At 51.1% G+C, this 26,447-nt stretch overlaps 2 protein-coding genes across 3 annotated transcripts in view; both read right to left on the reverse strand.

The window, feature by feature from the left end:
• IQCF1 (IQ motif containing F1) overlaps window positions 1-26,447 on the reverse strand; it is a 188,640-nt gene that overhangs the window by 154,258 nt on the left and 7,935 nt on the right. The window lies entirely within an intron of this gene.
• POC1A (POC1 centriolar protein A) overlaps window positions 1-26,447 on the reverse strand; it is a 73,930-nt gene that overhangs the window by 3,109 nt on the left and 44,374 nt on the right. For both annotated transcript variants that reach the window (XM_012771495.2, XM_012771496.2), the window contains exon 10: window positions 18,094-18,237. In XM_012771495.2, coding sequence (XP_012626949.1) covers window positions 18,094-18,237 — 144 coding nt within the window. The remainder of the gene's footprint in view (window positions 1-18,093; window positions 18,238-26,447) is intronic.

Raw genomic sequence — 26,447 nt, forward strand, 5'->3', positions numbered from 1 at the left:
CAGGGCCCTATGGGTGGAGAAGAGAGCATCTGGGACAGCATGTGGGGCACGTACGTCATTGCATCCCTGGCAAACACTGATTTGGGGCCACATCATGTGGCTTTGTTTGTAGTATGTGTGACCTTTTCCTGTCGGATCAGAGCAACAAAGGGTGAGACATCCCCACAGCAGTGTCAAGAGCACAGTAGGGCTCTCAGCAAATACACGCTGCCTCGGTGTCCAGAGGCCGCTACCGTTCCCCCTGCTGCCCACTGCCATGTGCAGCGGAGCTGGGGCCATGCTGGCAACCCACCCCCAGCAGGCCCAGTCATGCAGGCTGCTTGCTACTTGACTTGCCTTGTGCTTGCCTGCCTAGGAATTCTCCTCCTGCCACACAATGCCTGACAGACTGGAGACAAGGCCACACCTGCCCTGGAGGGCGAGGAGAAGCACTTCACAGGCAAACCCCTCTGCCATCTTTGAGTCCCTACTCCACATCCCTTCACTTTCTTTTATTCAATGAGGAATGACCTTCCAAGCAGCCCTGTGACCCACACTGCCTCCTGCCTTGCTCTGTACAGAGTAGCAGGGGCCATAGGTCTGGTCCCAGCCCAAAGAGGTACAGGCTGGGTCAGGTGCCAGGTGTCAAGGAGGGAAACTGCCCTGGCTGACACAGGTGTCCATGGGCCTCTGAGTTTTGGACAGGGTAAAGGAAAACTGAAGAAAGGGTTGGAGAACTCAGGGCTCTGGCTTCTGGGTAGGCCTGTCCAGGCAAGGTGGCCAGGGAGGATGGCCCATCTCCTAGAACTCCTTCAGAGTGCACGCTAAAGCATTTGGGTAGCGTGCATCTTGGCTTTGTCCCCGTCATCAAGCATACCTGAGGAGAAGCCTGCTGGTCATGTGGCCCCAGGAAACCTGCTTGTCTCCAACCTCCCACTTCTAGCCCTAATGCCCAAACCCAAGCAGCCTAAGGAGAAATTTGCCCTCCCCAGTGGGGGCTACCTCCTACCGTCCTTTAGGTCGCCTGGCCTAGCCACTCCAGATTGAATAAGCAGAAGCTCCCCACCTCCAGACCGAGGTGGGACTGCATAGCCAAGGGCCACCCAGCATCCCCCTTACACCATCAGGCCACTCTCAGAGGCAGTTCCCAGGCCTCGGATGTCACCTCCCCCTGAAAAGCAGAGTCTCTTACCTGGCTAAACATTTAGGTTTGGAATTATCACAAAAGTCCTAAGAATAATTCACTTGAGCCATGAAAAGGCAATATTACAGGAACAAAAAGGACACACTGACAAGAACCTCTTGATATATACACAGTGAGAAACTACCCTAATACCTTCATTTTGGAAGGCCTCTTTCACTGGGCTGCTTGTGTCGCTGTAGCATAAGTGATCAGCTCCAAAACATGCTGTGGAATTTGCCCAGGTCAATGCTAGGTGCTTCATCCTCCCTCAAAGACTGGGCTCGACTTTAAACAAGCACCTCCCTCCCTCAATTGGAGCAATAGGAAGCCAAAATGAGGACCCCATACCTGGGTACTATCACCCTTACCTAATACTGTTCCCCTCCCAGGCTCAGGGCCCTCATGTTGGGGAGCCTGTTGGGGTGTGGTCAGGGCTCCAGAAATTTTACCTTCAAAGTCACAACTGTTAGAGGGTCACCCGGGATCTCATTTCTTAACCACCTTTTCCTACTCTGTTAACAGCAATTTCCAGGAAACCATGGCCCTTCTCATGGAAAACCTTGGTCTTCAAGACAGTGTTTGCCATCGAATGCATTCTGTTGTTTCTTTAGACCACAGGCTGGCAAACTACAGCCTGATGCCCATTTGTGTAAATAAAGTTTGACTGTCATGCCCATTGGTTTATGTATTGTCTATTGCTGCTTTCTGGCTACAAGGGCAGGGCTGAGTAGTTGTGACAAAGTCTCTATGGCTCACAAAGCCTATAATATTTACTGTTTAAGGAAAAGTTTGCTGACCCCTACCCTAGACTCTCTTAACTCACTCAAATCCTTACTGAACACCTCCTCATGCTGACCAAGGGTGACAATGGTACAGACAGGCTCAGCTGGGCCCACAAGGTACATGCTGCTTCAAGGACACAAATACAGGCCAGTGGGCCATGCTGGGAAGAATGCAGGGGTCTGGCCTGATCAGAGCCAGAGCAAGTGGCACTTTGCCAGAGCAAAAGGTGAGGAGCGAGCAGAGGCTGGGGAAGAGTTCTTCAGGCCAGAGGGGCAGGAAAAGTGTCAGGACCAAAGGAAGAGTGTACGAAGGCCCTGAAGTAGGAGGCAAGGTATGGGGCAGGAGGGCTGGACCAAAGGAGGTGCATGTGCTGATGAGGACAGCAGGCCTCCCAGAAGGCAAGAGATGGGGCTGGGCCCAGCAGGCCACACCAGGCAGCTCCATCTTTACCCTCAGAGCAGCAGGGGGGTCCTGGCGGGGGTCCTAGGTTAAGAGGTTTGAGACCCCTCTGGCTGCTACGTGGGGATGACCTAGGATTGACTGGGTGGCTGTGGGAAGGTGGAGGCAAGAGATGAGAGGGCATGATGGTGGCTCTGGCTGGTCAGGGCAGAGGTGGGGGCTAGGGAGGAAAGTGGTCAAAATCAGAGGTATCCACAAAGAATGAACCAACACCACCTGGTGGTGAGTCAGACAGGGGATCCAAGAGAGAAGGAGACATTCCCTGAGGCTGAGAACACAGGCCGAGGGCTTGGCCCTGTGGGAGAGGCAGAAGATGGGTTCCAGATGGGACAGGCTGAGCGTGACACCCCCCAGAGAGAGGACCAGGCAGGCATGGGTGGTCAGCCAGCAGCAGAGTTGTTTTGCATTTTTGAGACTCCTACTGCTGAGATCCTCACTATGGGGCAGCCAGGCAGACTGGGGGCGGGTGGGTGGGCAAGAGGACAGTGAATCCATGAGGCCCCTGGATGCCCGGGATAAGCATCCGGTGCTGGCGAGCACAGGGCCTGTGGGCTCAGGATGATGTCAGCGATGCCACTAACAACCCCTGGAAAGCAGCCTGGCTCCTCAATGGCGAGGGAGGGATGCCCCAACCCGGGTGACCCAAACTGGGTTGGGCCATGACACGGTGCTGGGGACCAAAAGCAAGAGCATGGTGGAGGCCAGCTTGGGCTGGCTCTCCGTAGCTGGACAGCGGGTCTAGGAGTTCAGGCCAAGAGGCAGGGTTTCTAGCATTACTCACCCGCCTGTGCTCTCCAAGGAAAATCCTCCCAGGAGAGGCCAAATAATGACATTCTATCTGAATCCTAATTTTCCTGCTCAGGGGAGAGAAGACATTGTGATCCATCTCCTATTGGGGCAACATTAACAGGGTGAGTGCCTCTTCTCTCACTCACAGTTCAAGACGTGTAAGACGTTTTATGCAACACCCTAAAGAGCCTTCCGAGCATAGTATAAAAAGAACTGATTTTAAAGTGACAGGCTTTTATTTTTAGTCCCCTAAAGATTGTAGTGATGCCCAAAGAAGTTGCACCAAAATGCCAATCCTCAGAGACATGTCTGGCACCTGGGTCCCCAATTCCAAGTGGAAAAGGAACACAACACTGGGGACATTCTGACAGCCAGCTCTACTCTGTACCTCACCACCTCAAATGCCTCTTTCTCTACCAGCATCAAGCTATTAGGTGTCTGCTGAAGGCCTGCCATGGGCCCTATGGGGCTCCGGGAGCCAAACAGTTGAGGCAGCTCCCACATTGTCCTCCATGCTGAAAGTGGCCAGTTCGGGTGTCCTGCATGCGACAAAGCTCGGGATTATGTTTCTCCATTCAGCTTCCGACATGGCCGAGGGGAGAGCCTCAGCTCCCCTGCGGTGTGCGACTCAGGCACCGGGGAGAGGCCAAAGGGGGTTTGCAGGGCCTCTGCAGTGAGTCCGCCACTGGTGAGGAGCATGGGCAGCGTGACACCCCTATGGGCTCTGCAGAGGTCCAGCAAGAGACCCTCAGCGAGGCAGCGAGGAAGGCAGGCGTGACTCACCCAGCTGCCCCTAACGCCTTGTGGAGCCATGTACGGTCCTCATGCCCACGTTCTCTCCCTCATTCCAGACGCCTAGCACTCTCCCTGGGCTGTGTGGCCTTTCTTTTGTCCCTCCTTTCTCCTGCTTACCACCCACTCCCCAGCCTCCCCGTATTCTCCCTGTCTGACCTCCCCTTCTTTCAGCCCTGTAGGCCTCTTTTCTCCCTGGCCTGGTTTCCTCTTGAGGTGGGTTGTCCTGGATTTTTCTCTCAGCTCTCTTAGTTCTCATTTCTGTTTCCTCTCAAGGCCTCTTTTTCACCCCCTTCTCACTTGGTGTTTGGGGCGAAGGCAGAGACAACTAGAGCAGCGTGTATGTCTGGCCCACGGGGACGCAGCTCGGAGGGTAGCCCAGGCTCCTGCCACAGCTCACTCACCTGCTCTGGGTCTGATGCGGGGCCACAAGACCTGGGAAGGAGAGCTCTAACTCTGAGGAAGGCCTCTGTCAGGAAAGAACACAGATGGGCCAGTGCAAGTGCTGTCTGAGTATAAGGCACAGCATGCACAAAGGCCCTGAGGCACATTCTTGGAACTGCCAGGAGGCTAGTGTGGTTGGCCTTGAGTGGTTGAGCAGGGAAGAGAGATACGGTGGCCACAAACGGCCCTCAGCACAAAAGGGAAGGGAAGGGCAAACCTCCACTCCCTGTACTGCCTTACTAGGCTTACAGGGCTGAGCAGAGACAGCCAGGAAGGAGGGTACACCCTCATGTCTGTGGCCAGTTTATAGAGTGCTGGTTCCAGAATGAACTCTGGGAGAAGAGGCTTGGCCCAGAAATTGACCAAAACCACCTGGTCCTATAAGTGGTAAAAGAGAAGGGAGTGGACTGGCACTTCAGAACACAGACCAAGGGTGCTCCCTGAGGGCCAGGTCCCTTCCCGTAGCTGCTCCTCCTCCCAGAGCCACTATTGTCACCACCTTTGCTGAAGGCCTCCCTCAAGCACCCATGTGCACACATGGCAGGGAAGCTGAAGCCATGACTTCTCCAAAACCCCAGGGGCTATGGGACTCCCACAGGCCCTCACCTCCTCCTCCTCGGGGGCACCCAACATCATTCACTCCACACATTCGTCAGGACCCACCATAGGCAGCAAAACGAGACCCTGGCTCTTCAGGGCTTCCAGGCACTGATGTGGCCTCAGCACCAGTCCTGTCTTGGCTGGTGGCAAAGCTGCTCCACCACCCCTGACAGCACATGACATTTTAGAGGGAGGAAAGAACAAGGGTGATCAGTCAGCCACTTTATCTGCATTTCTCAGATATTTGGCTAGATCCTTAAAAATACTTCCACATGTGCAGGCCTCACTCAACGTTTCCCTACTTGATGCCCAACTCCCCTTGGCCCTGGGGAAGACTTTCTTCTCAGCAGTCCCCTGTTCATCTCCCCACGGGCCAGGGCACTTCCCCATGTCCATGTCATGCTCTGCGTGGAGCCCTAAGTGGTGCCCAGGCCTTCTTCGGTGAATGGCACTGGTTTCTATGGTCAAGGTTCCCTCCTGGGGCTCCCCTATGAGCTGGAACATAGGTGGCGTGGAGATGGACAGGGTGGCTGGGCCACATGGAAGGACGGAGGTGGCATAATGCCGATGTCTAGCCATGTGTCTCACCCAGCACTCTGCCTGGGCTGGGGGTACAGAGGTGAGGGTAGCTACAACGGCCCTGGCTGGCAGTCTAGTAGGGAGGCCAGGAGACCTGGGCGTCAATGTCTAATGGAACAAGATAGGGCGCCATACACACTGAAAGAAAGAGGCAGGACCTGGGTTAAAGCCTGGGAGAGGGCGCTAGGATGAAGGGCACAGCAGGGCCAGGCTAGCCCAGGCCCCTCTGGCTGGTATGTTGGGCTGGCTTGGGGCAGTCATGTCATGGCTCTGCTGAGAGCAACGTTCTTGCCAGACTCAGGCAGGCCACCCCTACCCCAGCTGGGCTCCTTCTGGCATGAGGTCTCCTAACGTCCAGTCAGGGCTAGAGGCCCAAGCTGCTCCCCTCAGCACTCAGGTTCACTTCCTGCCTTCTCCTCTCAATTCCCATCCCCACACCTTAGTTTCCTGGCTGCTCCCCTTGCTCTGCTCCTGGGTCACCTTTCACCCCTGCCCTCCTTATATCTCCATATCCTTTTCCCACCCAAGAACTCAAAAATAAAAGCCAGGCCCCATGGCGTGGCATTCATGTAACCATCCAGGTCCTTTGCCACCTGTCACTACTGCCCCCCCCACACACCACCTACCCAAGGCCCACTCCAGCTCTTCACCCCCAAGGAACCTCCTTGCCCAAGCCCGAGTGGTCCCAGGCCTGCCCTCCTCCCCTCCTGGCATGGTATGGCTGCAGTATGGGTATGGGGCCTTGGAAAATGCCATCAGTTGATGCCCAGTGGGGAACCTTTGTCCTATATGGTTAAGAACACAGGCTCCTCAGCTGTACAGCCTGGGTTCCAATGTGAACTTGACCACTAATTTACTGAGTGACCTTGGACAAGTTATGTGACTCAGGGCTTTAGTTTCTTTGCCTGTCAAATGCAACTCTCATAGAGCCACTGCAATATTCCTATTAACAGCTAATATGTATGTAACACTTGTTCTGTGTCAGGCTGAGCACAAGGGTATGCCCTGAGCAACATGACTCCCCCAGCCATTGCCCTGGCTCAGCTGTGGGATGCTGGGGGAGCCCTGGGCATAGATGCAACTCGATGAGGGCCCCAAAGATATGGTCAGGTTTGGGAGGTTCTCAGCCATTGATGCCTGTGGTAGTCAGCTGTTTCTTAAAGTTCTCCTATGATGAAAAGTTCCTTTTAATCATATCCCAGATTGTGGTTGATTTGGGCTCCCCCAGGAGGTCTCCTTGGGGAGACTGGGGCTCTTCAGTCCCCTCCCTGCCAACATAGGAGCCTGATTACTGCAGGGTATGGGGGGTTCCAGCTGCCCTGGGTTTCAGGGAGACAGCGACACAGTCACCCAGTCACACAACTGGGGACACTTGTGCCAGGCGGGGGAAAGTCGGGGAAAGTCTTGGGGCTGCCCATTGGCTCAATACCCCTGATCTCAACTGTGCTGTACAGAATGTCTAACTTTCCTTTGGTTTCATTTCAAAAAGATGGAAAATGTGGAATTAATCTCCCCTATAGCATGGTTTTGACTTCACTCAGATTCTAAAGATCTAAAACAGATGCAATAAAAGGGGAATCTCTTTGCTGTGGGGTTCTGTGAGCTATCAAAACAAAGTGGGGCTGCTGGCCCCTGCCGCCTACCCCAACTCTGACTTGTCTCCTGGTGTATGTCTGTGTGTGTGCATGTGCTTGTGTGCTCACATATGTGCATGCATACAGGGCCCTGCCTTGTTGATAGTGTCCCAGCTAGCCTGCTGCCACACGTCAGGGGTGACTGGGGAGCCAGAGGAGCCAGCACAGCACCCTGGGGACAGAGGTTGCTGGTCTGAGCCCAGCCCTTCCCACCACCCAAGCCTCTACTTCCTGACCCCAGCCACTGCCCAGCACCTAACGGTTTGTGGTACAGGAAACTTCCTGTCAGAGGGTATAAACGCTGGCCCTTGAGCGGCCTACTGCCTGCCATCAGTCAGTCTGAATGCCAGCACCGAGGACAGGGGTTTTTGTTTATTCTTGCTCACTACTATCTTCCTGCTCCGACACAGTAGGTGTTATCTGAGTACTGGATGGACAAGTGCCTTGCTCTGAATGCTGTGAGAATGCACAGAACACAGGTCCTGCACATGTCAGCCCAGGTCCCCAAGGCCAAAGGGCAGCCGTATCTGGGGACAAGGCTGCCTAGCTGGTAAGGAACACTCACCCTAGCTTGGGCCTTGGACCTGGGGGACTTAAAAGAATGGTGGGGCAGAGAGAGTGGGGTGGGCAGACAGGAGGTGCCAGCTCCCACCAGCTGGTCTTGGGAGGGAGGAAGTCTCCTGGCTTCAGCAGGCAGCAGGGATGGGAATTAAGGAAAACAGCCTGGTTTCTCCCCTTCCCACCCCAGTCCTGGTCTAACAGTGACTGAAAGCTTGAGGCTTGAGCTTCAGAGGGGAAGGAAAGTAGATTCCCTCTCATGCTGATGTCTGACATGCTAATGTCCCCAGGATCACACATAGCTGATCCACATAAAAAAATGAAATTTCTAAAGAAATTCCTCCCAATCTCTCTAGGCTCAGAAACTGTCTTTTTAACCACTCCCCTTAATCCCACAGTCTGCTGCAAACAACACAGAATGAGTTTTTGGTCCCCTGAGCCCACAGGTCCATGTTTCTGTTTCACATTATCTCAGGAATATAGGATTTCTCTGACGTTTCTGCATCCCCCAGCCTCTACTCAGGATCAGCTCCCTTCAGCAAGTACACAAGACACTATTTTCTATCAGTGGATTAGCCACCAGATTAAGGAATCTTGGCTAATTTACCTTCCTCATGGCTTTACAGCAACTCTTTTTAAATGAACACAGCCTTTCCACATCACTGCTTCCTATAAAGCACTGCTTTCTATAAAACTATAAAAAGTATGTCCACTTACCAGCATTCATAAAACTGCTCCTGTGACCCATGGGGCACTGCTCACACAAGAAAGGAGAACAACTGAGCCACAACCCAATGGCACTGGCCTACGTTCAAGCACATTTCTTTGCCAGCCATGAGCAGGCCACCAGGGAAGCCATGTGTCTGACAGGGACAGGCCCCAGGGTGAAGGATGCCAGTCATGTTTGGCCACAGACTCTGCTGTACTCTGACTCCAGAGTGAGTCCCAACAGGGCTAAGCATGGGGCCTGGACCTTGCCTTGCCACTTTCTGCATCCCATTTCTTCAGAGGCTGGCTTTTCCACAATCCAAATAAAGTAGCTAACTTACGAACACCTCATAAACACAATTGTCCTAAGTTGGAGGGACTGCCTGGTAGCTTGCTGGAGGCTGGAAACCTCAGCACAGGCTGGCAAGTCAGGCTGTGGCTCAGCAGGTCCACCTTGGGGAGGCACAGGCCACCAGGGACCGAGTCTCACAGGCCTCCCCATCCTGTCAAGAACCCACTGAGCCACAGTGGGGGAAACCTGGCCTCTCAGCCAGTTTTCTGGAGCTTCCAGCTGGGTCCAGATCAGAATGGGGCACAGAATTGCTTCCCAAATGCCATGTCCAGCTAAAGTCAAGTCTTCTCTCTGTGTTCTCTCTTCCCCTGCTACTGTGGGCACGGGGAGGGTCTGTACCCAAAGAACACGCTTGGATGAGGCCCCTCTACAGAGCGAGTGGAGGGAAGTAGCAGGCTGACTGCAGCCTTTCCTGGCCCTCCTGTGGTGGCACTTCATTTGGGAGAGCACCAAGTAGCCTCAGGGCCAACCGTGATCAACCAGGCTATAGCTTGGTTAATCACAAGCCACACAGGCCACTTTGGGGCTACCTGTCATAATACTCTCAGGCCCCCTTCTTCAGGCCTGTGCTTGATCCTTCCTTGAAGAGCCCTCAGATCCCCAGGAACAAGAGCAAATCATCTGGAGTCCCCTTCTTCCCTCCACTCAGAGTGAGCCTGTGTCAACCTGAATGCGATGTCCCTGAATGGGCCTCGCTTCCTGCTCCCAGCTTCTGCTTTCTACCATCAGCCCCCACCCCTTCTCCCAGCCTCTCCCCACCTCCAGGCCTGCTCAGAGCCTCACAGAAGAAATCTCATACAACTGACCGTGAACATTCCCAGGCCCCAGAGGTAACCACAGCCACTGCTGAGCCCATCTGGCAGGCAGGGGCCTTCAATCTGCAGCTTCTTTGGGGAGCGGGTGCTTTTTGCCACAACCACAGACAGGATAGAAAATAGAAAACCAATGTTTTCTGCCAGACCCCCAAGGGAGCTCCCATCCAGCCGCGCTGCAATAACAAACACGAGCATGCCCCGTTTTTGAGTACTGCTAGCAGGCTGCATGCTTCGAGGGGAGGCCAGGCACTGGCCCTGACTTGGGACTTGGGGAAGACACAGCCTCCCCCGTCCCTCCACATTTGCAAAGCCAGAGGAGCCTATGGGGAAAGTGCCAAGAAAGAGCAACAGTGCTGGGGAGGGGCCAAGGGCCCAGATGGGTAAACATTTTTTACCAGTCTCTACAACTGGCTAGAGACAGCCACCAAATGTGTTCCTGGCACAGACTAGACAGTGTCTTGGGTCCCCTTCTTCCTTCCACTTGAGTCCCTTGTTCCCCAGGAAGTGGTCTCTTAACAGAGGGAAAACAAGTCTCTTGTCTCCAAACCCCCAGGGGCAGAAGCTCAGTTTGTCCTGAACTTGACTTTGGCTGAAAGGGCAGAACCTGAATGTCCACAAAAAGGAGAATGGCTAAGACCACTCTGGACCAAGCAGGTGAGGTGGCTAGATGTGCTGGTGCAGAGAGAGGGTCCATCTGTGTAGAAACAACCACCCTTACAGCCTGGCCTGTGAGTGGCAGCGGTGTCAGGAGGGCTACACATGCCCTGCAAACAGGGATCATTGTTGGATACACTGTGGGACTTTTACTCTAGCCTTTCCCAACAAATTCAGTCTGGGCACACCTGGCCCACGACTGACGCCCAGGGAAAATTGCATAACTACTTTAAAATCTGGAGTCTGTTTCCACAAACACCACCTGGCCTTCCCAGGAAAGGATAGACACCAAGAACCTCTGAGTGTGGTTTGGCAGATCAGGCCACGTAACAGCCCAGAATTCTCACCTTCTCCATCAGTGTGGAACTACATGCCTCACCTGAGCAGCCCATCAAATAGGGAACTGCCAGGACCATGGTGAGGGTTGGGTATGTGTGTGTTAAGGTATCTAGAAAGAAATGGGCCACTCTCTCTTAACTCCCCAAAGCAAACAGGCAAAAATCCTTGGCCTTGTTGAGTTAGGTCAGCAGAGTTGAATGACCCGGACGTTTAACAAACTGAAACTCCAGAGACCCAAACCAGCAGGGCTGGTGGGCCTACTCCCCACTGCATACATTTTCAAGTTCCGGAGCCCAGCAGCCTCCATGAGTCACAGGCTGTGGCCAGCGTGAAGCACTGGGTGCCATAAAAAAAAAAAAAAAAAAAAAAAAAAACAGTTGGAGCAGGAATTTCATGGCTTGGTATTTTTAAAAAGCAGCAAGACGTGAAACTAGAGTCAAAAATAACTTTGCTGTGGGCTTCTGAGGCAAAACCACCAAGCTGCTTGTTGGGCCTGTGCCGGGCCCCTCACAGCAGCCTCCCCAGCTCCTAGGTCACTGTCCCCATCTCTGACTCCAACCCCTCACCCTAAGGAAGACCCAGGGTTTCTGCGACTTCCAGACACCACCTGAACTCCTGTTACTCCTGAGCACACCGAACACCACATAGCAGCCCTTCTGGCCTTTGAGATTCCATGGAGGAAGCCAAGGAGCTGATGGAGGGGTGAGCTCCACAGGAATGCTCTGTGTGGACACAGCCTCTCCTTGCTCACTGGTGAGTTTCCAGCATCTGCGAAAAAGACCCCTAGATCACTTGGCAGCACCCACAAGAGCATGAGGAGAAAAGGCACCAAGACCACGGCCCATTGCCAAGCAGGCAGGACTAGCAGCCATGGGGCCAGCCTGGAGTTCTCCAGGGGTGGCCAGAATGGAGAGTTTGGCCTGGGGGCAGGAGAGTTGAAATAAGGCTCCAGGGGAAGTACGGCCCCTCCTGAGATGCTGACCACTGCTGCTCACTCCATGAGATAGAAATAGATGGGCAGTCCCAAAATCTCTTCTTTACAGAAAGCCAGAAAGAGGCAAAGCCAGGTCAGAGCAGCTACAGCTTCTGAATCCTGGTCTGGGCTTTTCTCTGGATCCCTCATGCCTCTGGGGTTGAGCCAACTTTCTTAGAAGAGAAGACTCAGGGTAGGCCCAGAAGGTGAGTGGCCCTGAGATGAAGGGCTATAGGACAGGCATGTGCTCTCTCCAGAGGGGGCATGGGAGGGGATGGGGCACAGGACAGGCTGACAGCGGAGCCCCTGCACCTCAAGGGATGGACGTGTGATCTGAGTGGGGCACACACAGTATACATACTCCTAACTTCAGCCCTTGGGCTCCTGAAAATTCCCTTAGGAGTTCTCAGGAGCAAAAAGTCTACCAAAGAAAAACATAAGTTCCACTATTAGGAAATACATTTTCCCCTAAAATCATTATGATAACTTGATCCAAAGAACAGCTGTCACCAGAAGTACTATATATCGTGTTTCCCCAAAAATAAGACCTACCCATAAAATAACCCCTAGCAGGATTTCTAAACATTTGGGCAATATAAGCCCTACCCTGAAGATAAGACCTAGTGATGGGCGTGGCTACACAGCATATCCGCACAACCTGTGCATTTCGTCGTGGAGTGGTAAAGAAGATGAGCAGCCCTTCTCATCTGCCCCATCGTGACAGCTACTATCCCAGAGGTGACCGGAAAGGTGTGGGCAGCCCCACCAACATGGTTGGCTCCCCCTGTCAGGTCCCAGCCATCCCGTGTGTGCCGCAAGCTGAGGCTTTGAGGGGAAAATAACACATCACCTGAAAATAAGCCCTAGGGTGTCTTCTTGAGGAAAAATAAATATAAGACCCTGTCTTACTTTCAGGGAAACATGGTACATGTTTGAAGAGCTGTAATCTTGGCCCCTGATGCCTAGTTCCAAGTTCAAAGTTCTGATCTAATGGGCCCGTGACCTATTCCTGATTTTCAACTGTCACTATGCCCATCCCTGTGCCTCTGTCACCTCTTGTGCCCTCCTCCTTCCTGGGGCCTGGGGAAAGACCTCTTCTTTCTCTCTCCTCCCACGCTCCTGCCTAATCAGACACTAGAGTCTCATTGCAACTTAAAAGCATTCCTGGGACTCAAGTCCAGCAGTTACAGAGGACCGTGGAATATCTACCATGTCATTTCCAGGCTACCAGGTTGCCCTAGAGCTTTCCTCCATGGCCCCTCAGAGAACAATGACTCACCTTGCTTCACAAAACAGCTGGCACCAGTCTAGCACACCCAATTAACCAAGAGCTTCACAAGAGTGCTCAAAGTGCAGGCGTGACTATCCTTATTTTACAAGGGAGGAACCTGAGGCTCTGAGACAGATGTCACCTGCCCAAGTTCACCCAGGTGGTGAATGGTGAAGATGCTTCTCAAATCCAGGAGGGCAGATGTGCCCAGGATGATGGGCAGGTGGCTCACTGGGTGAGCAGAGCAGCCCTGAAACCCAAGGGGGAACCATTGCTGGTTCCCACAGCTGGTGGGGACGTGTACTGCTGAACAAATCCCAGGTGCTCTAAGCATGGCATCAGCTGGGATCAGGGCCCCAAGAAGCTCAGCAAAGGAACCAGGGAAGCCCCAAACAGCAACCTCTTGTAGGGTTAAGGAAGGATCTCTCCCACACAAGGGCAGGCCCAGGCAAGGGTGTGTGTGCTCACTAGTTGGTGACCTAAGGCGCTTGGCCGGCTGTGCTCTGTGATCACAGAGCCCGGAGCAAGAACTTCTGGCCTTACCTTTCAGGAAGGTCAAGTTTGGTTTGCAGGCTTCTTGATGAAGCCATCCCTAACTCTACCTAAACTATTTTGCAAGGGAAGCTGGAAAAGCTCTAACCCACAGTGGTTGAGATCAGGATCACCTGGCTTCCTGGAGAAGCTTCAGGCTAGGCAGACCCAGAGACTGGTCCAGGCACAACAAGCCATTATTAATGCCCTATCTGCACCTGGCATGACGCTGCTGCCAGGTAACAGGTGGTAGGATAAATCCAGGGCTGTGAAGGCAAGCCCTTGGAAAGTTGCAGGCCTCAGATAAACACCAGGAGGATGATAATTACGATGAGGATGTGATCCCCACACTCTGAGGACTTTCCATCTAAAACAATATCAGAAAACCTGACAGGCCAGGACAGCTTGAAGTCTGCTTCTGCCTGGGAGGGCACCAGCAAGTGGGAGACAGGGCAAAGGGCCATGTGCCTTGCAAGGTTATCCCACAGTCTATTTTCCTCATATAAATATATTTTTGAAAAAAAAGTATGCATTTTAGGCTGGGCATGGTGGCTCATGCCTGTAATCCTAGCACTCTGGGAGGCTGAGGTGGGAAGATTGCTCAAGGTCAGGAGATCAAAACCAGCTTGAGCAAGAACGAGACCCCGTCTCTACTAAAAATAGAAAGAAATTAATTGGACAACTAAAAATATATGGAAAAAACTAGCCAGGCATGGTGGCGCATGCCTGTATTCCCAGCTACTTGGGAGGCTGAGGCAGGAGGATCGCCTGAGCCCAGGAGTTTGAGGTTGCTGTGAGCTAGGCTGACGCCACGGCACTCTAGCCCGGGCAACAGAATGAGACTCTGTCTCAAAAATAAAAAATAAAAAAAGTATGAATTTTATAAGAAAGCTATTCATAAAAAAGTAAAACAGTACAGTCCCAATTGAGGAGTTAAGGGATTGGGTTTTTGTATAAGCCCCAAGGGCAGTTTGGAGAGGCCTCTTGGCCTGGGAGGACTGAGGGGGGGAATCACCATGCCACTTGCTAGCTTGCTCAGAAGGCCAGGAACCTTGCTGGGGCCAGCCATGGTCCTGCTTATCTCATCATCCCTTTTCCTGCAGTGAAACCTGGCTCCAACCTGACCCCAAGCCTGGGCAGCTGCAGGAGTCACTTCCCAGGGGGTAGTGCATGACAGCTCTGCCCCTTGCCCAAGTCCCAGCTTCTGTGTCCCTATCACCACTCCACCCCAGACTCTCAGCATGGATCAGACCTTGACTTTGCTCTGTTTAGTGTCCCACCAGGTAAAGCCCAAATTCCTGGGTTTCTTCATCTGTCACCTCACATCAGAACACCCACGGCCTCTTTGACCTGGTGTGCTGGGCTCCTATCTGACACTCCATTCCACTCCTGTGACCCTGGCTGCCTGCTCCTCCCTGAGCTGACTGACGTCAGCAGAATCAGTCCTGAGGGTGGGACTGGGTCTCACACAGGGCACAGCACATAGAACAGCCTCAGTGAATGTGTGTGCACGGAGGGAATCTGCCACCTCAGCTCTGAGGGCTGAGGAATGGCTCTTCTGGGCAGTGACAGGTCTAGCTTCACAAAGCAGTGGGGATTTGGTGTAGCTATTTCTGGTGCTGTCATGAAGGCCCCCCAGCCCCTACCCTGCCTTGGATAATGACAACCATAGTAGCAGGAGCAGCATCTAACATGTCTACAGCATATGGCACTGCTAGGCACTGTTCAGTGAGCCTCACACAAACTGACACATTTAATCCTCCCAAGAGGACTGTGAAGTTCTAGGTTCCACACTCGGAAAGTGAGGCACAGAGGTTAAGTGACTTGCTCAAAGTCACCAAGCTAGGCAGTAGTGAAGCCAGATAAAGCTCTGAGTCACTCCTCCCTACAGGTTTGCTCAGCTTCCTGGCTTCTAGGCCTTTCCTTTGTAAAGAGGTGCCACTGGAGAGCTCACCCTGCAGAGGACTGCGATTGGGTCCCTGGCCCATAGATTGGTGCCATGCGGAACACAAACATCTACAGAGGTGGCCTCACTACACTGGGCCATATCAGCCTGCTGACTAGGAAGGCAGGCTTTAAGGACTGTGAGCCTCCGTAATGGGGTGCCCTGCTAATGTCACACAGTGGCTGGAGGTCCTGTGACTCACTTAGAAAACATCCCTGGCCACTGCCTGTGGCAGCCCCATGGTTCTCCCCTGGAAGGATGCTCTGTAGGACAGAGGCCCAAAGGACCCGCAAGGCAGTTTCACTCTCAGAGGCTGCTCTAAAGTAGACCTCCTTGTGTGGGAGGGAAGGGTAATGAGGGGGATGGGATGGAGCAGAAGAGCATGACTCAGATGGATGACGACTTTGAAGGAGGAGTCAGGGTTGGGGTGGCTGAGACCCAGAGCACAGAGGCACTTCAGAACTGGATGGATGGTGAGGAGTGCCCACCAAGGGGGTGGCAGCCAAGGCCAATGCCCACAGACCAAATAGGGAGCCTGGCTGAGCAAGCCATTGGGAAGAGGGGTGGTGGTGGCCACCTGGCTGTAGGCCTCAGGAGAGGAATGGTCAGTCTGGATCATCCAGAAAGGGGCCTGCGGTGGGCCTGCCCTCTGCTGGGCTGAACCCAAAGAGGAAATAGGGAAACTTCCAATAGCTCTGGCTGTGGCTGGAACACCCCATGTAGAGCCCCAACTCCAGGAGAGAAGAGTGGGCCTGGAAAACAACTGAGGAGAACATGGGTGGATTAACACACATGTACCTTGTACAGTTCTGAAAATGGGATGAACTTCAAGGCCTCAACTGGGTCTTCATCTGTGGAATCTGAGTTTCCTCAGAACATATTGGGTCCATCAAGAACATTCCTCACTGTGGCATCCAGAAACACACAGACATTTGCCAGTTTTGCAAAGCAGGTGACTGGCTGATATTCTTGGCAATCGGTTGGAGATGGACTGCCATTTTGATTTCCAAAGGGGTTGAATGGTGTGAGGTAGGACCAGGATTCCACAGGGACCCCCAGACACCCAGCCATAGGCCACAGGACAACCTTCAGTTATTCTCTGTGATGTAAGCTTTTTGTAAAGTTACTATCGTACTCCTGCTACCACATAACAAAACCTTCCATGTGCACCCCTAAAAAACAGTGACAGGAAATGTTTTTAGTGTTATATTCGTCTGGATCCAATGAAGCTATTTTTAACCATCTTCTCAGACTCAATTTCCAATTTTATCCTATAAAGTTCTAATTGATTCCACCTCCCCTGATCTCCCACTTGACGAGGCTGTGAAAAACATTAGGCGCTTTCTGACGGGTTTGAAATAGGTATTTTTTTTAAGTCTTTGCATGCTGCACACATCTCCCTTAGCACATGCCTTCTCAGGTTTAGCAGGCTCTCAGCAAGGACTGCACATAGTGCCCTGCAGCCTCACAGCCCCCCATAACACCCAGTCTCTCCCTTCAAGTGTGCTCCCTTCATGGGCCCAAGGTACACTGTCCCAGCTGGGTGCCTGTGACATGCCATGGACGACGTGAGACAAAACAGAACTTTCTTCACTTAGCCCATGATCCTGAGGTGGGGAAAGGATGCCACACCACCTCAGCTCCATCTCCCTTAGAGACAACAAGGGTCCTTTGCGTCCTTCATGTGGGCTGAATTGGAGACCACCTGTCCTGCTGCCCACTACCCACACCTCTCTCTTTTCCTCATGGACCATGTATGTCCCTCCTGCAGCCTCGCTTTACCCACGTGCTGGCGTGGGAGAGGGGGATCTGCAGAGTCCCAGCCTGGCATCAAGAGCCAAGGAATTAGAGGACCTTTAAACCCTGCCCTGCCCTCAACCCCACCACCTACCTGCCACATGCCAGCCACCCTGCACTTCTCTAGTTCCCTCGATGTGCCCATGGCTCCCTCTGCCAGGACCATTCTCCCTCTCTAGGGTGAGATACCCGCTGTGGGCATGCCCCCAGTGCTTGCCGCCACCTCTTGTCAGGGCATTTTGCATTTACTGAAACTGTTGCACTATGAGTCTGTGATACAAGCTACCAACCTAAAATCTAAAGGGCAGGGCCACACCTGTCTCACTGATGAGCTTGGTCTGGGCCACAACTAACATTTATTGGGCAGCTACCTGAGACAGGCATGGGCCTAACACTTCCTACAGATTCATCTCCCTCAGCCCTCACCATGACCACCCTCATGTTACAGATAAATACACCAGAGCTTGGAGAACTGAAAGGATTTCCCCAACGTTGTTTAGAGGATTAGAAAGGGACCATACTCAAACTCAGAGCTTAGGCTCTCGGAAGCCTGGACTCACTGCTCACAGTTCCCTGACAGGTCCCTGGAGTGCCCACCTAGCAAGAAGGGGGATGAATGGACACACACAACATTTCTTTCAAAGTCTGCTTGGCCCAGGCCAGCTCTGAGTAGGAACACTCTGGAAGGACCCAGTATTGGTGATTTTGGAGTTTAGTAGCCCGGCCAGAGCTTAGATGGCTCTGAGAACCAGGATCCTGGGGCAAGCACTGTTATTTCATTAATGTGGCCTGGAAAATAGGTCCATTATGATTATGTTTTTAAAAAATGCAGCACTTGCTGGCCAACTTCAAATCATCCAAATGCCAGATCAAATGCATGTGACTGGGTGAACTAACAGCACGGCCTACCTGGGTGAGGACGTCCAGCTGGCCCACAATGTGCTCCAGGGTGCTGGTCAGCGTCTGGGGCATGCTGGTGGGCTCCGGGGGCTGGCTTTGCACAGACTCCAGACTCTTGCCTCTGCCTGGTGGGATGGGGAAATCCACTGCTGGCTAGGTAAAGATGGAAAGAAAAGAGTCCCTCAGTCTACTCAGTGTTTTAGGAAAGACTGAGAGAGAACTAGCCCCTTCAAATGATTAAAGGGAAAACCACCAGCGAACTTCAGAAATGAGTTCCAAGTGCCGTGAAAAATGGCAGTGTGGCGGTGTTGCCACATCCAGGTGCACACACCCACCTTTCCGAGCAGAGGCCACGAGCAAGGAGCAGAATCAGAGTACCTGGAGGTCCAAGGCAGGAAGGGGCCTGCAGAGGACAAGCAGGTGGGCTGTGAGCGCCCTCAGCCTACTCTCAGAGGCCCTCAGGGAGGCTGGCCTGTCTCCCATCTCTTCATGCAGCTTGCACCCACCAGCAGGCACCCTGGTGAGGCCAGAGACATTGAAGCCTGGCCTGGCTCAGAAGTCACTCCTTCTCCTGGTCAGCTCAACTCCAATTCCCCACCCTCCCACATGAGATGTCCCAGTCTTCACTAATGCCTTCCCAAGGCCCCAGGAGCTATGGCCCAGAACTGGTGTGGGGGTGGCAGTGGTGAGAGATCCCCTGAGAAAATAAAGATGTCTATGTGAATGTCACAGTCAGAAGACTGGCAGGAGTCAGCATTCACAAGACAGGCACCTCGGCTGCTTCAGAGAGGACTCTAGGAATGAGGAGTGTGGGTGTTTCTGCCTAAGGCTCTTCAGTCCCCAAATTCAGAAAAGTCAGCCTCCTGCTCTATACAAAGACAAAGGCTTCTCCTGACTTAGGAAGCATCCTGCAAGTGTTCAGGAGGCCGGGATGCTGGAGCCAGGGGTACCCAAAGGCAGGGCTAGCAGATGCCCCAATTCTGGTCTTAGAGCCTGCAATTCTCCTGTGGACTTCTTCCCAGTGGGAATGTGGTGCTCAGTGATGGCCCATACTCTCAGCCAGCCCCAAACCTCAGCAACCCATAAGTGTAGCCACACTGGGGGATCAGGGTTTTAAACCACTACCTCACTAATGGACATTCCAAATGTTACCACGTCACTCTCCAGCTTCCCTAGTCCTCCAGGGCTTTCTGCCACCTTTGGGAGAAAATCCAAACCCCTTGGCAAGGCACTCCAATCCAGCCTGCCTTATTCCTGAACTCCTCTCCTTCCTTGAGCCCAGCTCACATGGTCCTCTCTACTGGGGATGCCCTTATCACCCCTCCCCTCCCCACTCTAACACCCCATCCCCCCACCTTGCAAGGCCCCCTCCTAATCAGGAGCTCTTCTGTGCTCCTGCATGCCTACATCTGCCTCATCCCTGCCCTGTTCCTCCAGCCACTGCATCTCTAGGGCCAGGCTGAGACACCTGACTGGGATGACCAATGCCAGCCTGCCCACAGAGCCCACCAGCTGCCACTGTGTCTGAGCCTTGTTCCTTCTCTTGCTCGCACTCCTCACTCCTCTACCCCAAAACCCAGGACACCAGTGCACTCAAAGCTCACCATATACCATGGAGTCATGGGTACTCCACTGGGTAGTCTCCCAACCCCAGTGCCACAGCCAGTGGAGTATACTGGCTATGGCTGGGGCTCATCTAGGATGTCTATGCACCCCACCACCACCCAGCCCTGACAACACTAGACTGCCTGCAGACCCACCATCAACAGCTGGTGGCATCTCCTGAGACTCACCTCTTGGACTAACCAATAGTGACGCAGTCTTGGGAAGATGCTCTGCCCTAGACATGCTCACCTTGGTGGGCATCAGAGTCCTTGAAAAGAATCAGCTCAGGAGAGGATTCCCAACCAGTAAAGGAATTTAGGACATGGACCCTACCTGGATATTTTTCTTTATTAGGAAATCCCATAGAATCTAATCTCATAAATCACAAACTCTTAAGGGCATGTTGATTTGAACCTGCAAAAATGCAGGCCCAGTGGCTAGAGAACTTGAATATGAGACACGAGCCAGAGCGATGTGCTTGAGAACAGGGGCAATGCCCGGTCCACAAGCCCATCGTTGGCATGTCTGCTGTGCTTGCAGCCATTGTATAAGACCTTGGCCAGCAGGGCTGGGTGATGCTCTTCCAGTCCTCCAGGAATCAGTGCACTTCAGATCTCAATGCCCACCCAGAAGTCCACTGAAATGTTTCTGACAGGAAACATTTCAGAAGCCCACCAGCCTTGCCAAGACAGCTTTCAGCCCACCACAGTGGCCTCCAGACCCATGCAGTTCTGATGCGAGACGCAGCATAGTACAGCAGGGAAGAATGGTGACTGAGGCCTCAGCTGAAACCCAAGCCCCACCACTGACCACCTCGGTGGCAGCAGACAAGAGGCTTAACATCTCTGGGTCTCCACTTCCTCATCTATAAAATGGGGGTGACGACTGGGCCAGTCCTTCAAAGGGCTGGGCTGTGAGAGGCGCTTATCTGAAGTCACCAGCAGACCTTTCTTGAGAAATATTCACAGTCCTGTGCCCGCTCCTTCCAGAGAACCATCCTTCCAGACACACACACTCTTCCACTGGAGGGAGGGTGCAAGCAGGCAGCCCTTCTGTCCTGACAGCCAGCACTGTCATGCAATGGGCCAGACTGGTGCTGCCCAGGAAGGAGGGAATGGAAAGTCTGAGTGTTTCTGCAGAACGGCCCAGAAACTGACAGTGTTAAGCTCCACCTCTGGAAACACAGTGGATGGGGAAGGCAGGGTGAGTACCACTGACTTTAGCAACAGAAACCCTCCTTTTGAGCCAAAGCTGAGCTAGTTCTAGGGAGTACTAAGGACAGCAGCCACAGTGCTCTGAGCTGGAGCAGTGGCCTTTAGAAAGAGAGGGTTGTAGGAAACACCATGTTTTCCCCTCTACACCATGCTTTTAGTGGGCTGACTCCATTTTACAACAAAGGAAACTGAGGCTCAGACAGAAAATGGCTACCCAAAGATTCCCAGCCTCAAACTCCCTAGGCTGTCTGGAGCCATTTCTCTGCCCCTTGCTCACTCTCATCAGAAGACATCACAGCCTTTAACACTCCACCAGTCCAGCAATCACTATTGTTTACTTGCCCCCTACTGTGTGCCCTCATTTAATGTCACCTCACTTAATACATGTCACCTCATTTAATCTTTATGATGGCCCTTCACCACGGGTATTAACCTTATTTTTCAGATTTAGAAACCTCAGCTCATAGAGGTTAAGTAACTTTCTCTGAGTCACCCAGCAAATGATAGATTTGGAATCTGAACCCAAAGTGCAGACTATTCCCAGATACCAGGCAGCCTCTGACAGGTAGCATTGGCATAGCTGGGTTTCCATAAGCACAGCTCCTCTCCTGCATCCTTATGCAGACCTCAGATTCTGTGTCTAATGCTTTTTGCATCACTCCCCAACCTGGAATGCCTGCCCAGCACAGAGCTGAACACAGAGCAGTTCCTCTACAAACACTCTATGCCTCAAAAAGCTGCACCTACCACAGTGAAATTCCATGTAATGAATCCTTCCCAAGTCTGCACTGCAGCAAAGGGCCAGAAGCCTTGTCCCCATGGCACTGAGGCCACTCACCTGCACTCAGCACTCCAGCTGTGGCATTTCCCCGAGAGCTTGGCAAATAAGGAGAAAGCAGAAATAAGAACACCAGGCCCAGAAGTAGGAAGAGCCTCTGTCCTGGGGCTGTGAGTAATGACAGTGGTAGAATAACCTGAGCAGCATTTAAAAGCAAAAATCACATCACTGTTTTGCCTGTTCAACATCAAAGGGTCCTGGGGCCTTTGCCTGGTAGTTCTCAGTTAAGCACATTATGAGTAAAATCACAACAAAGACTAACCCATACAAACACACGTATAGATCTATACCAAGTCAACAACTTTTCACTTTTGCCAAATATTAATATAACATCTTACTATTAAACCAAAAGAAAGGTGACTCTCAAGAGATGAATCTATTTAACTTTGTGGAAATCTCACTTAGGGTCTACAGTTGTCCTTTCACTCCTCACGCCACCCTGGTGTGGGACCCTGGGCTCTCAAGGAAAGTGAATGGTGTTGTCTGTCTCAGTTGCTGTTTCCTTTGCTGCCAGAGCTCTGCACTTCACACAGCGGGAATTGCATGAATATCTGTGGTTGATGCACAGCCACCCAGACAGTGAGGAACCAAACCATAAAACTTCATTAAAAAACAAAACAAGCTGGGCGTGGTGGCTCATGCCTGTAATCCCAGCATTTTGGGAGGCTGGGAGTATTGCTTGAGGCCAAAACTAAGGCTTTGACCAGCTTTAGCAATATAGTGAGACCCCTACCACCAACCCCATCTCTACAAAAAATAAAGTTGAACAACAAAATAAAACAGAACAGCTTGTAGGTCTTCCTGTGACAAGAAATCAACTCATCTGGGTTGACTTCTCATCTCTAGGTTGACTATGATCTTAATTTTTCATCAAGATGCAGGTAAGTCCCACACCAGGGTGGCGTGAAGAGTGAAAGGACAACTGTAGACCCTAAGTGAGATTTCCACAAAGTTAAATAGATTCATCTCTTGAGAGTCACCTTTCTTTTGGTTTAATAGTAAGATGTTATATTAATATTTGGCAAAAGTGAAAAGTTGTTGACTTGGAACTTCTGCCTAGAGCAGAGAAAGTTGGGGAAAGTGTTAATCCTATCCTAATAAGAAAAAGAACGACACTCTAAAAGAATCGTAACTTTTCTTAAATCAGAAAGCTGGGGTCACAGGGCAACCAACTAGCCTGAAATCTAAGGAAAGACAGACACTTGCAAGGAAAACAGGAAGTGAGCATCACCTGTGGCAAAGCATGAGAAGAAATATCAAGTGCCATACAAGTTTTAACAAATGGTTGCAGGCCAAGTGTGGACTAGGCTAAGAGTGCAGAGCCCCAGGGAGCCACAGATACAAGGGGAGCTTGCACCCACTCGCAGGTTCTTCTACACAGACTTCCACTGGGCATTCATGAGAAAGACTGGGGGTAGGGCAGTCAATGGGAGAAAACCATCCTTGGAGGTACAGGCCCAGAAGAGGAGAGAAGACAAATAAAAGTATGAAGTCCTGCTAGGACTTCTCCCCTACAGAACAAAATCCTTAAGCTACTGGAGAAGAGCAAAGATAAAACCCCTTTGCCCTTGGGAAAGAGGCAGGAAACCATCCTGAGCTGAGATGATCAATGTCTTCTTTGATTGAGGGAGGAGCAAGAATGACAATTCCCTACTTCTGAGACCCAGGGACACAGGGCCTGTCTGGCCTGTCTGAAACTGGGTCAGGACAGTACAGAACACCCATAACAAAGCTAGCAAGTTCCAAGTAATAAGAAACAGTAGCCTGTCCATGAGGGAGACTGAGAGCAGGGAAAGGAGCCTGCCCCTATGAGGGGAGGCTGAAAGCAGAGGGTGGAACAGGAACACTGAGGTCCAACGGCCAGATCTCACCCTAAGTGCAAGGTAACACTAAAACTAAGCTGAACTCCTGATAACACTGACTGTATCTCTACTGTTCTAAACATGATGTCTAGCATTCAATCAAAAATTGTGAGCTCTGGCTGGGCACAGTGGCTCACGCCTGTAATCCTAGCACTCTGGGAGGCCGAGGCGGGCAGATTGCTCGAGGTCAGGAGTTCGAAACCAGCCTGAGCAAGAGCGAGACCTGTCTCTACTATAAATAGAAAGAAATTAATTGGCCAACTAAAAATATAGAAAAAATCAGCCGGGCATGGTGGCGCATGCCTGTAGTCCCAGCTACTTGGGAGGCTGAGGCAGGAGGATCGCTTGAGCCCAGGAGTTTGAGGTTGCTGTGAGCTAGGCTGATGCCACGGCACTCACTCTAGCCTGGGCAACAAAGCGAGATTCTGTATTAAAAAAAAAAAAAAAAAAAATTGTGAGCTCATCCCTCAGGGCCAAAACAGGAAAAAAAATGAATTGTGAGGGAAAAAAAACCCCACTGTTAAGAGATAATGCAATCAGCAGCACCAGACTCAGATGACCCAGAGGTTGGCACTATCCTCTGGGTCTATTTAACTTTGTGGAAATCTCACTTAGGGTCTACAGTTGTCCTTTCACTCCTCACGCCACCCTGGTGTGGGACCTACCTGCATCTTGATGAAAAATTAAATAGAGTTTAAAATAACTGATTAATAGGTTAAAGGTTCTACTGAACAACACACGTGAACAAATGGAGAATTTTAGCAGAAAGGCAGAAATTAGAGGAGTCAGATGGAAACGATAGAAACGTAGTAAGAAACCCATATAAGAGATGAAGAATGGCTTTGGTGAGCTATTAGTAAGCTCAACCCAGCTGAGGAAAACAGTGACCTTCAAGACAGCTCAATTCGTCAAAATGAAATATAAGAGGGATAGAGCAGGCTGGGTGCAGTGGCTCATGCCTGTAATCCTAGCACTCTGGGAGGCCAAGGCAGGAGGACTGCTTGAGCTTAGGAGTTCGAGACCAGCCTGAGCAAGAGCGAGACCTCATCTCTACTATAAAGAGAAAGAAATTAGCCAAACAACTAAAAAATAGAAAACATTAGCCAGGCACAGTGGCACATGCCTGTAGTTCCAGCTACCCGGGAGGCTGAGGCAGGAGGATCGCTTAAGCCCAAGAGTTTGAGGTTGCTGTGAGCTAGGCTAACGTCACAGCACTCTAGCCCAGGCAAGACAGTGAGACTCTGTCTCAAAAAAAAGAAAAAAAAACAGGGGATAGAGCAGAACAAAGATAAGCTACAAGGACAATGTTGTCTAAGACATGGACAAGTGGAATTCCAGAAGGAAAAGAGAGAGAAAAGAGACACTTCTTATAGTACAAATTTCCTGGTAATGAATTCTCTCAGCTTTTGTTTGGAAAAAAAAAGTCTTCCTTTTCCCTTTTCTAAAGATATTTTTTCTGCAACCACTCTCCTATATAAAAAAAAAAAAAGATATTTTTACTGAGTACAGAATTTTGGGTTGGCAGTTTATTTTCTTTCAATACTTTAAAGACATTGCTCCATTCTTTGGCTTATATAGTTTCATATGAGAAGTTTTTGTAATTCCTACTTTTGATCCACTATATATGTGTCTTTCTCTGGCTACCTTCAGATTTTCTCTTAATTCTTGGTTTTCAGAAGTTTGAATATAACTCTTCTAGGGTTTTGTTTTTGGCTTTTATCTAGCTTGTTTGATATTTCTGAGTTTCTTGGACCTATGGTTTGTTACCTTTCATTATTTTTTGAAAATTCTTGGTCATTATATTTTTAATAGCACCAAAAACACATGAAATGTGTATTAGCTCCTCAGGATTGCTATAACAAATTGCCACGTCTGGTGGCTTAAAACAACAGAAATTGGCCATGCGCGATGGCTCACACCGGTAAACCTAGCACTCTGGGAGGCCAAGGGGGGCAGATTGCTCAAGGTCAGGAGTTTGAAACCACCCTGAGCAAGAGCGAGACCCTGCCTCTACTATAAATAGGAAGAAATTAATTGGCCAACTAAAAATACATAGAAAAAATTAGCCAGGCATAGTGGCACATGCCTGTAGTCCCAGCTACTTGGGAGGCTGAGGCAGGAGGATTGCTCGAGCCCAGGAGTGTGAGGTTGCTGTGAGCTAGGCTGACACCACAGCACTCACTCTAGCTGGGGCAACAAAGTGAGACTCTGTCTCAAAAAGAAAAAAAAAAAAAAACAGAAATTAATTCTTTCATAGTTCTGGAGGCCAGAACTCTGAAATCAAGGTTTAGCAGAGCCACAGTTCCTCCGAGGGCACTAGGGGAGAATCCTTCCTCGCCTCTTCCAGCTCCGATGGCTCCAGGATTCCTTGCCTTGTGGCTCTATCACCCCATCTATGCTTCTGTCTTCATGGGGCCTGTCCTCTTCCCTCTGTGTGTCTCTTATAAGGATACTTATCACTGGATTGAGGACTCATAATCCAGGATTATCTGATCTTGAGTTTCTTAATTATATCTGCAAAGACCCTTTTCCCAAGTAAGACCATATTCACAGGTTCTGGGGGTTAGGGTCTACCATGCAACACCTTACAGAATGTTTAGGTATAAATCTAGCAACATATGTGCAAAATTTGTATGTTGAAAACTATAAAACACTGATGAGAAAAGTCAAAGATCTGTATCAATGAAGAGATACATGCTTATGTATTGAAGATTCAATGTTGTTAAGATGTCAATTCTCCCCAAAATCATCTGTAGGCATCAAGAAGTTGGTGCTAAAATTTATATGAAAAGTCACAGTCCATAAAAGAAAAAACTGATAAAATAAACTTCATCAAAATTCAAA

The sequence above is a fragment of the Microcebus murinus genome, chromosome 1 (genome assembly GCF_040939455.1).
Source record: "Microcebus murinus isolate Inina chromosome 1, M.murinus_Inina_mat1.0, whole genome shotgun sequence".
NCBI classification, from domain to species: Eukaryota; Metazoa; Chordata; class Mammalia; order Primates; family Cheirogaleidae; genus Microcebus; species Microcebus murinus.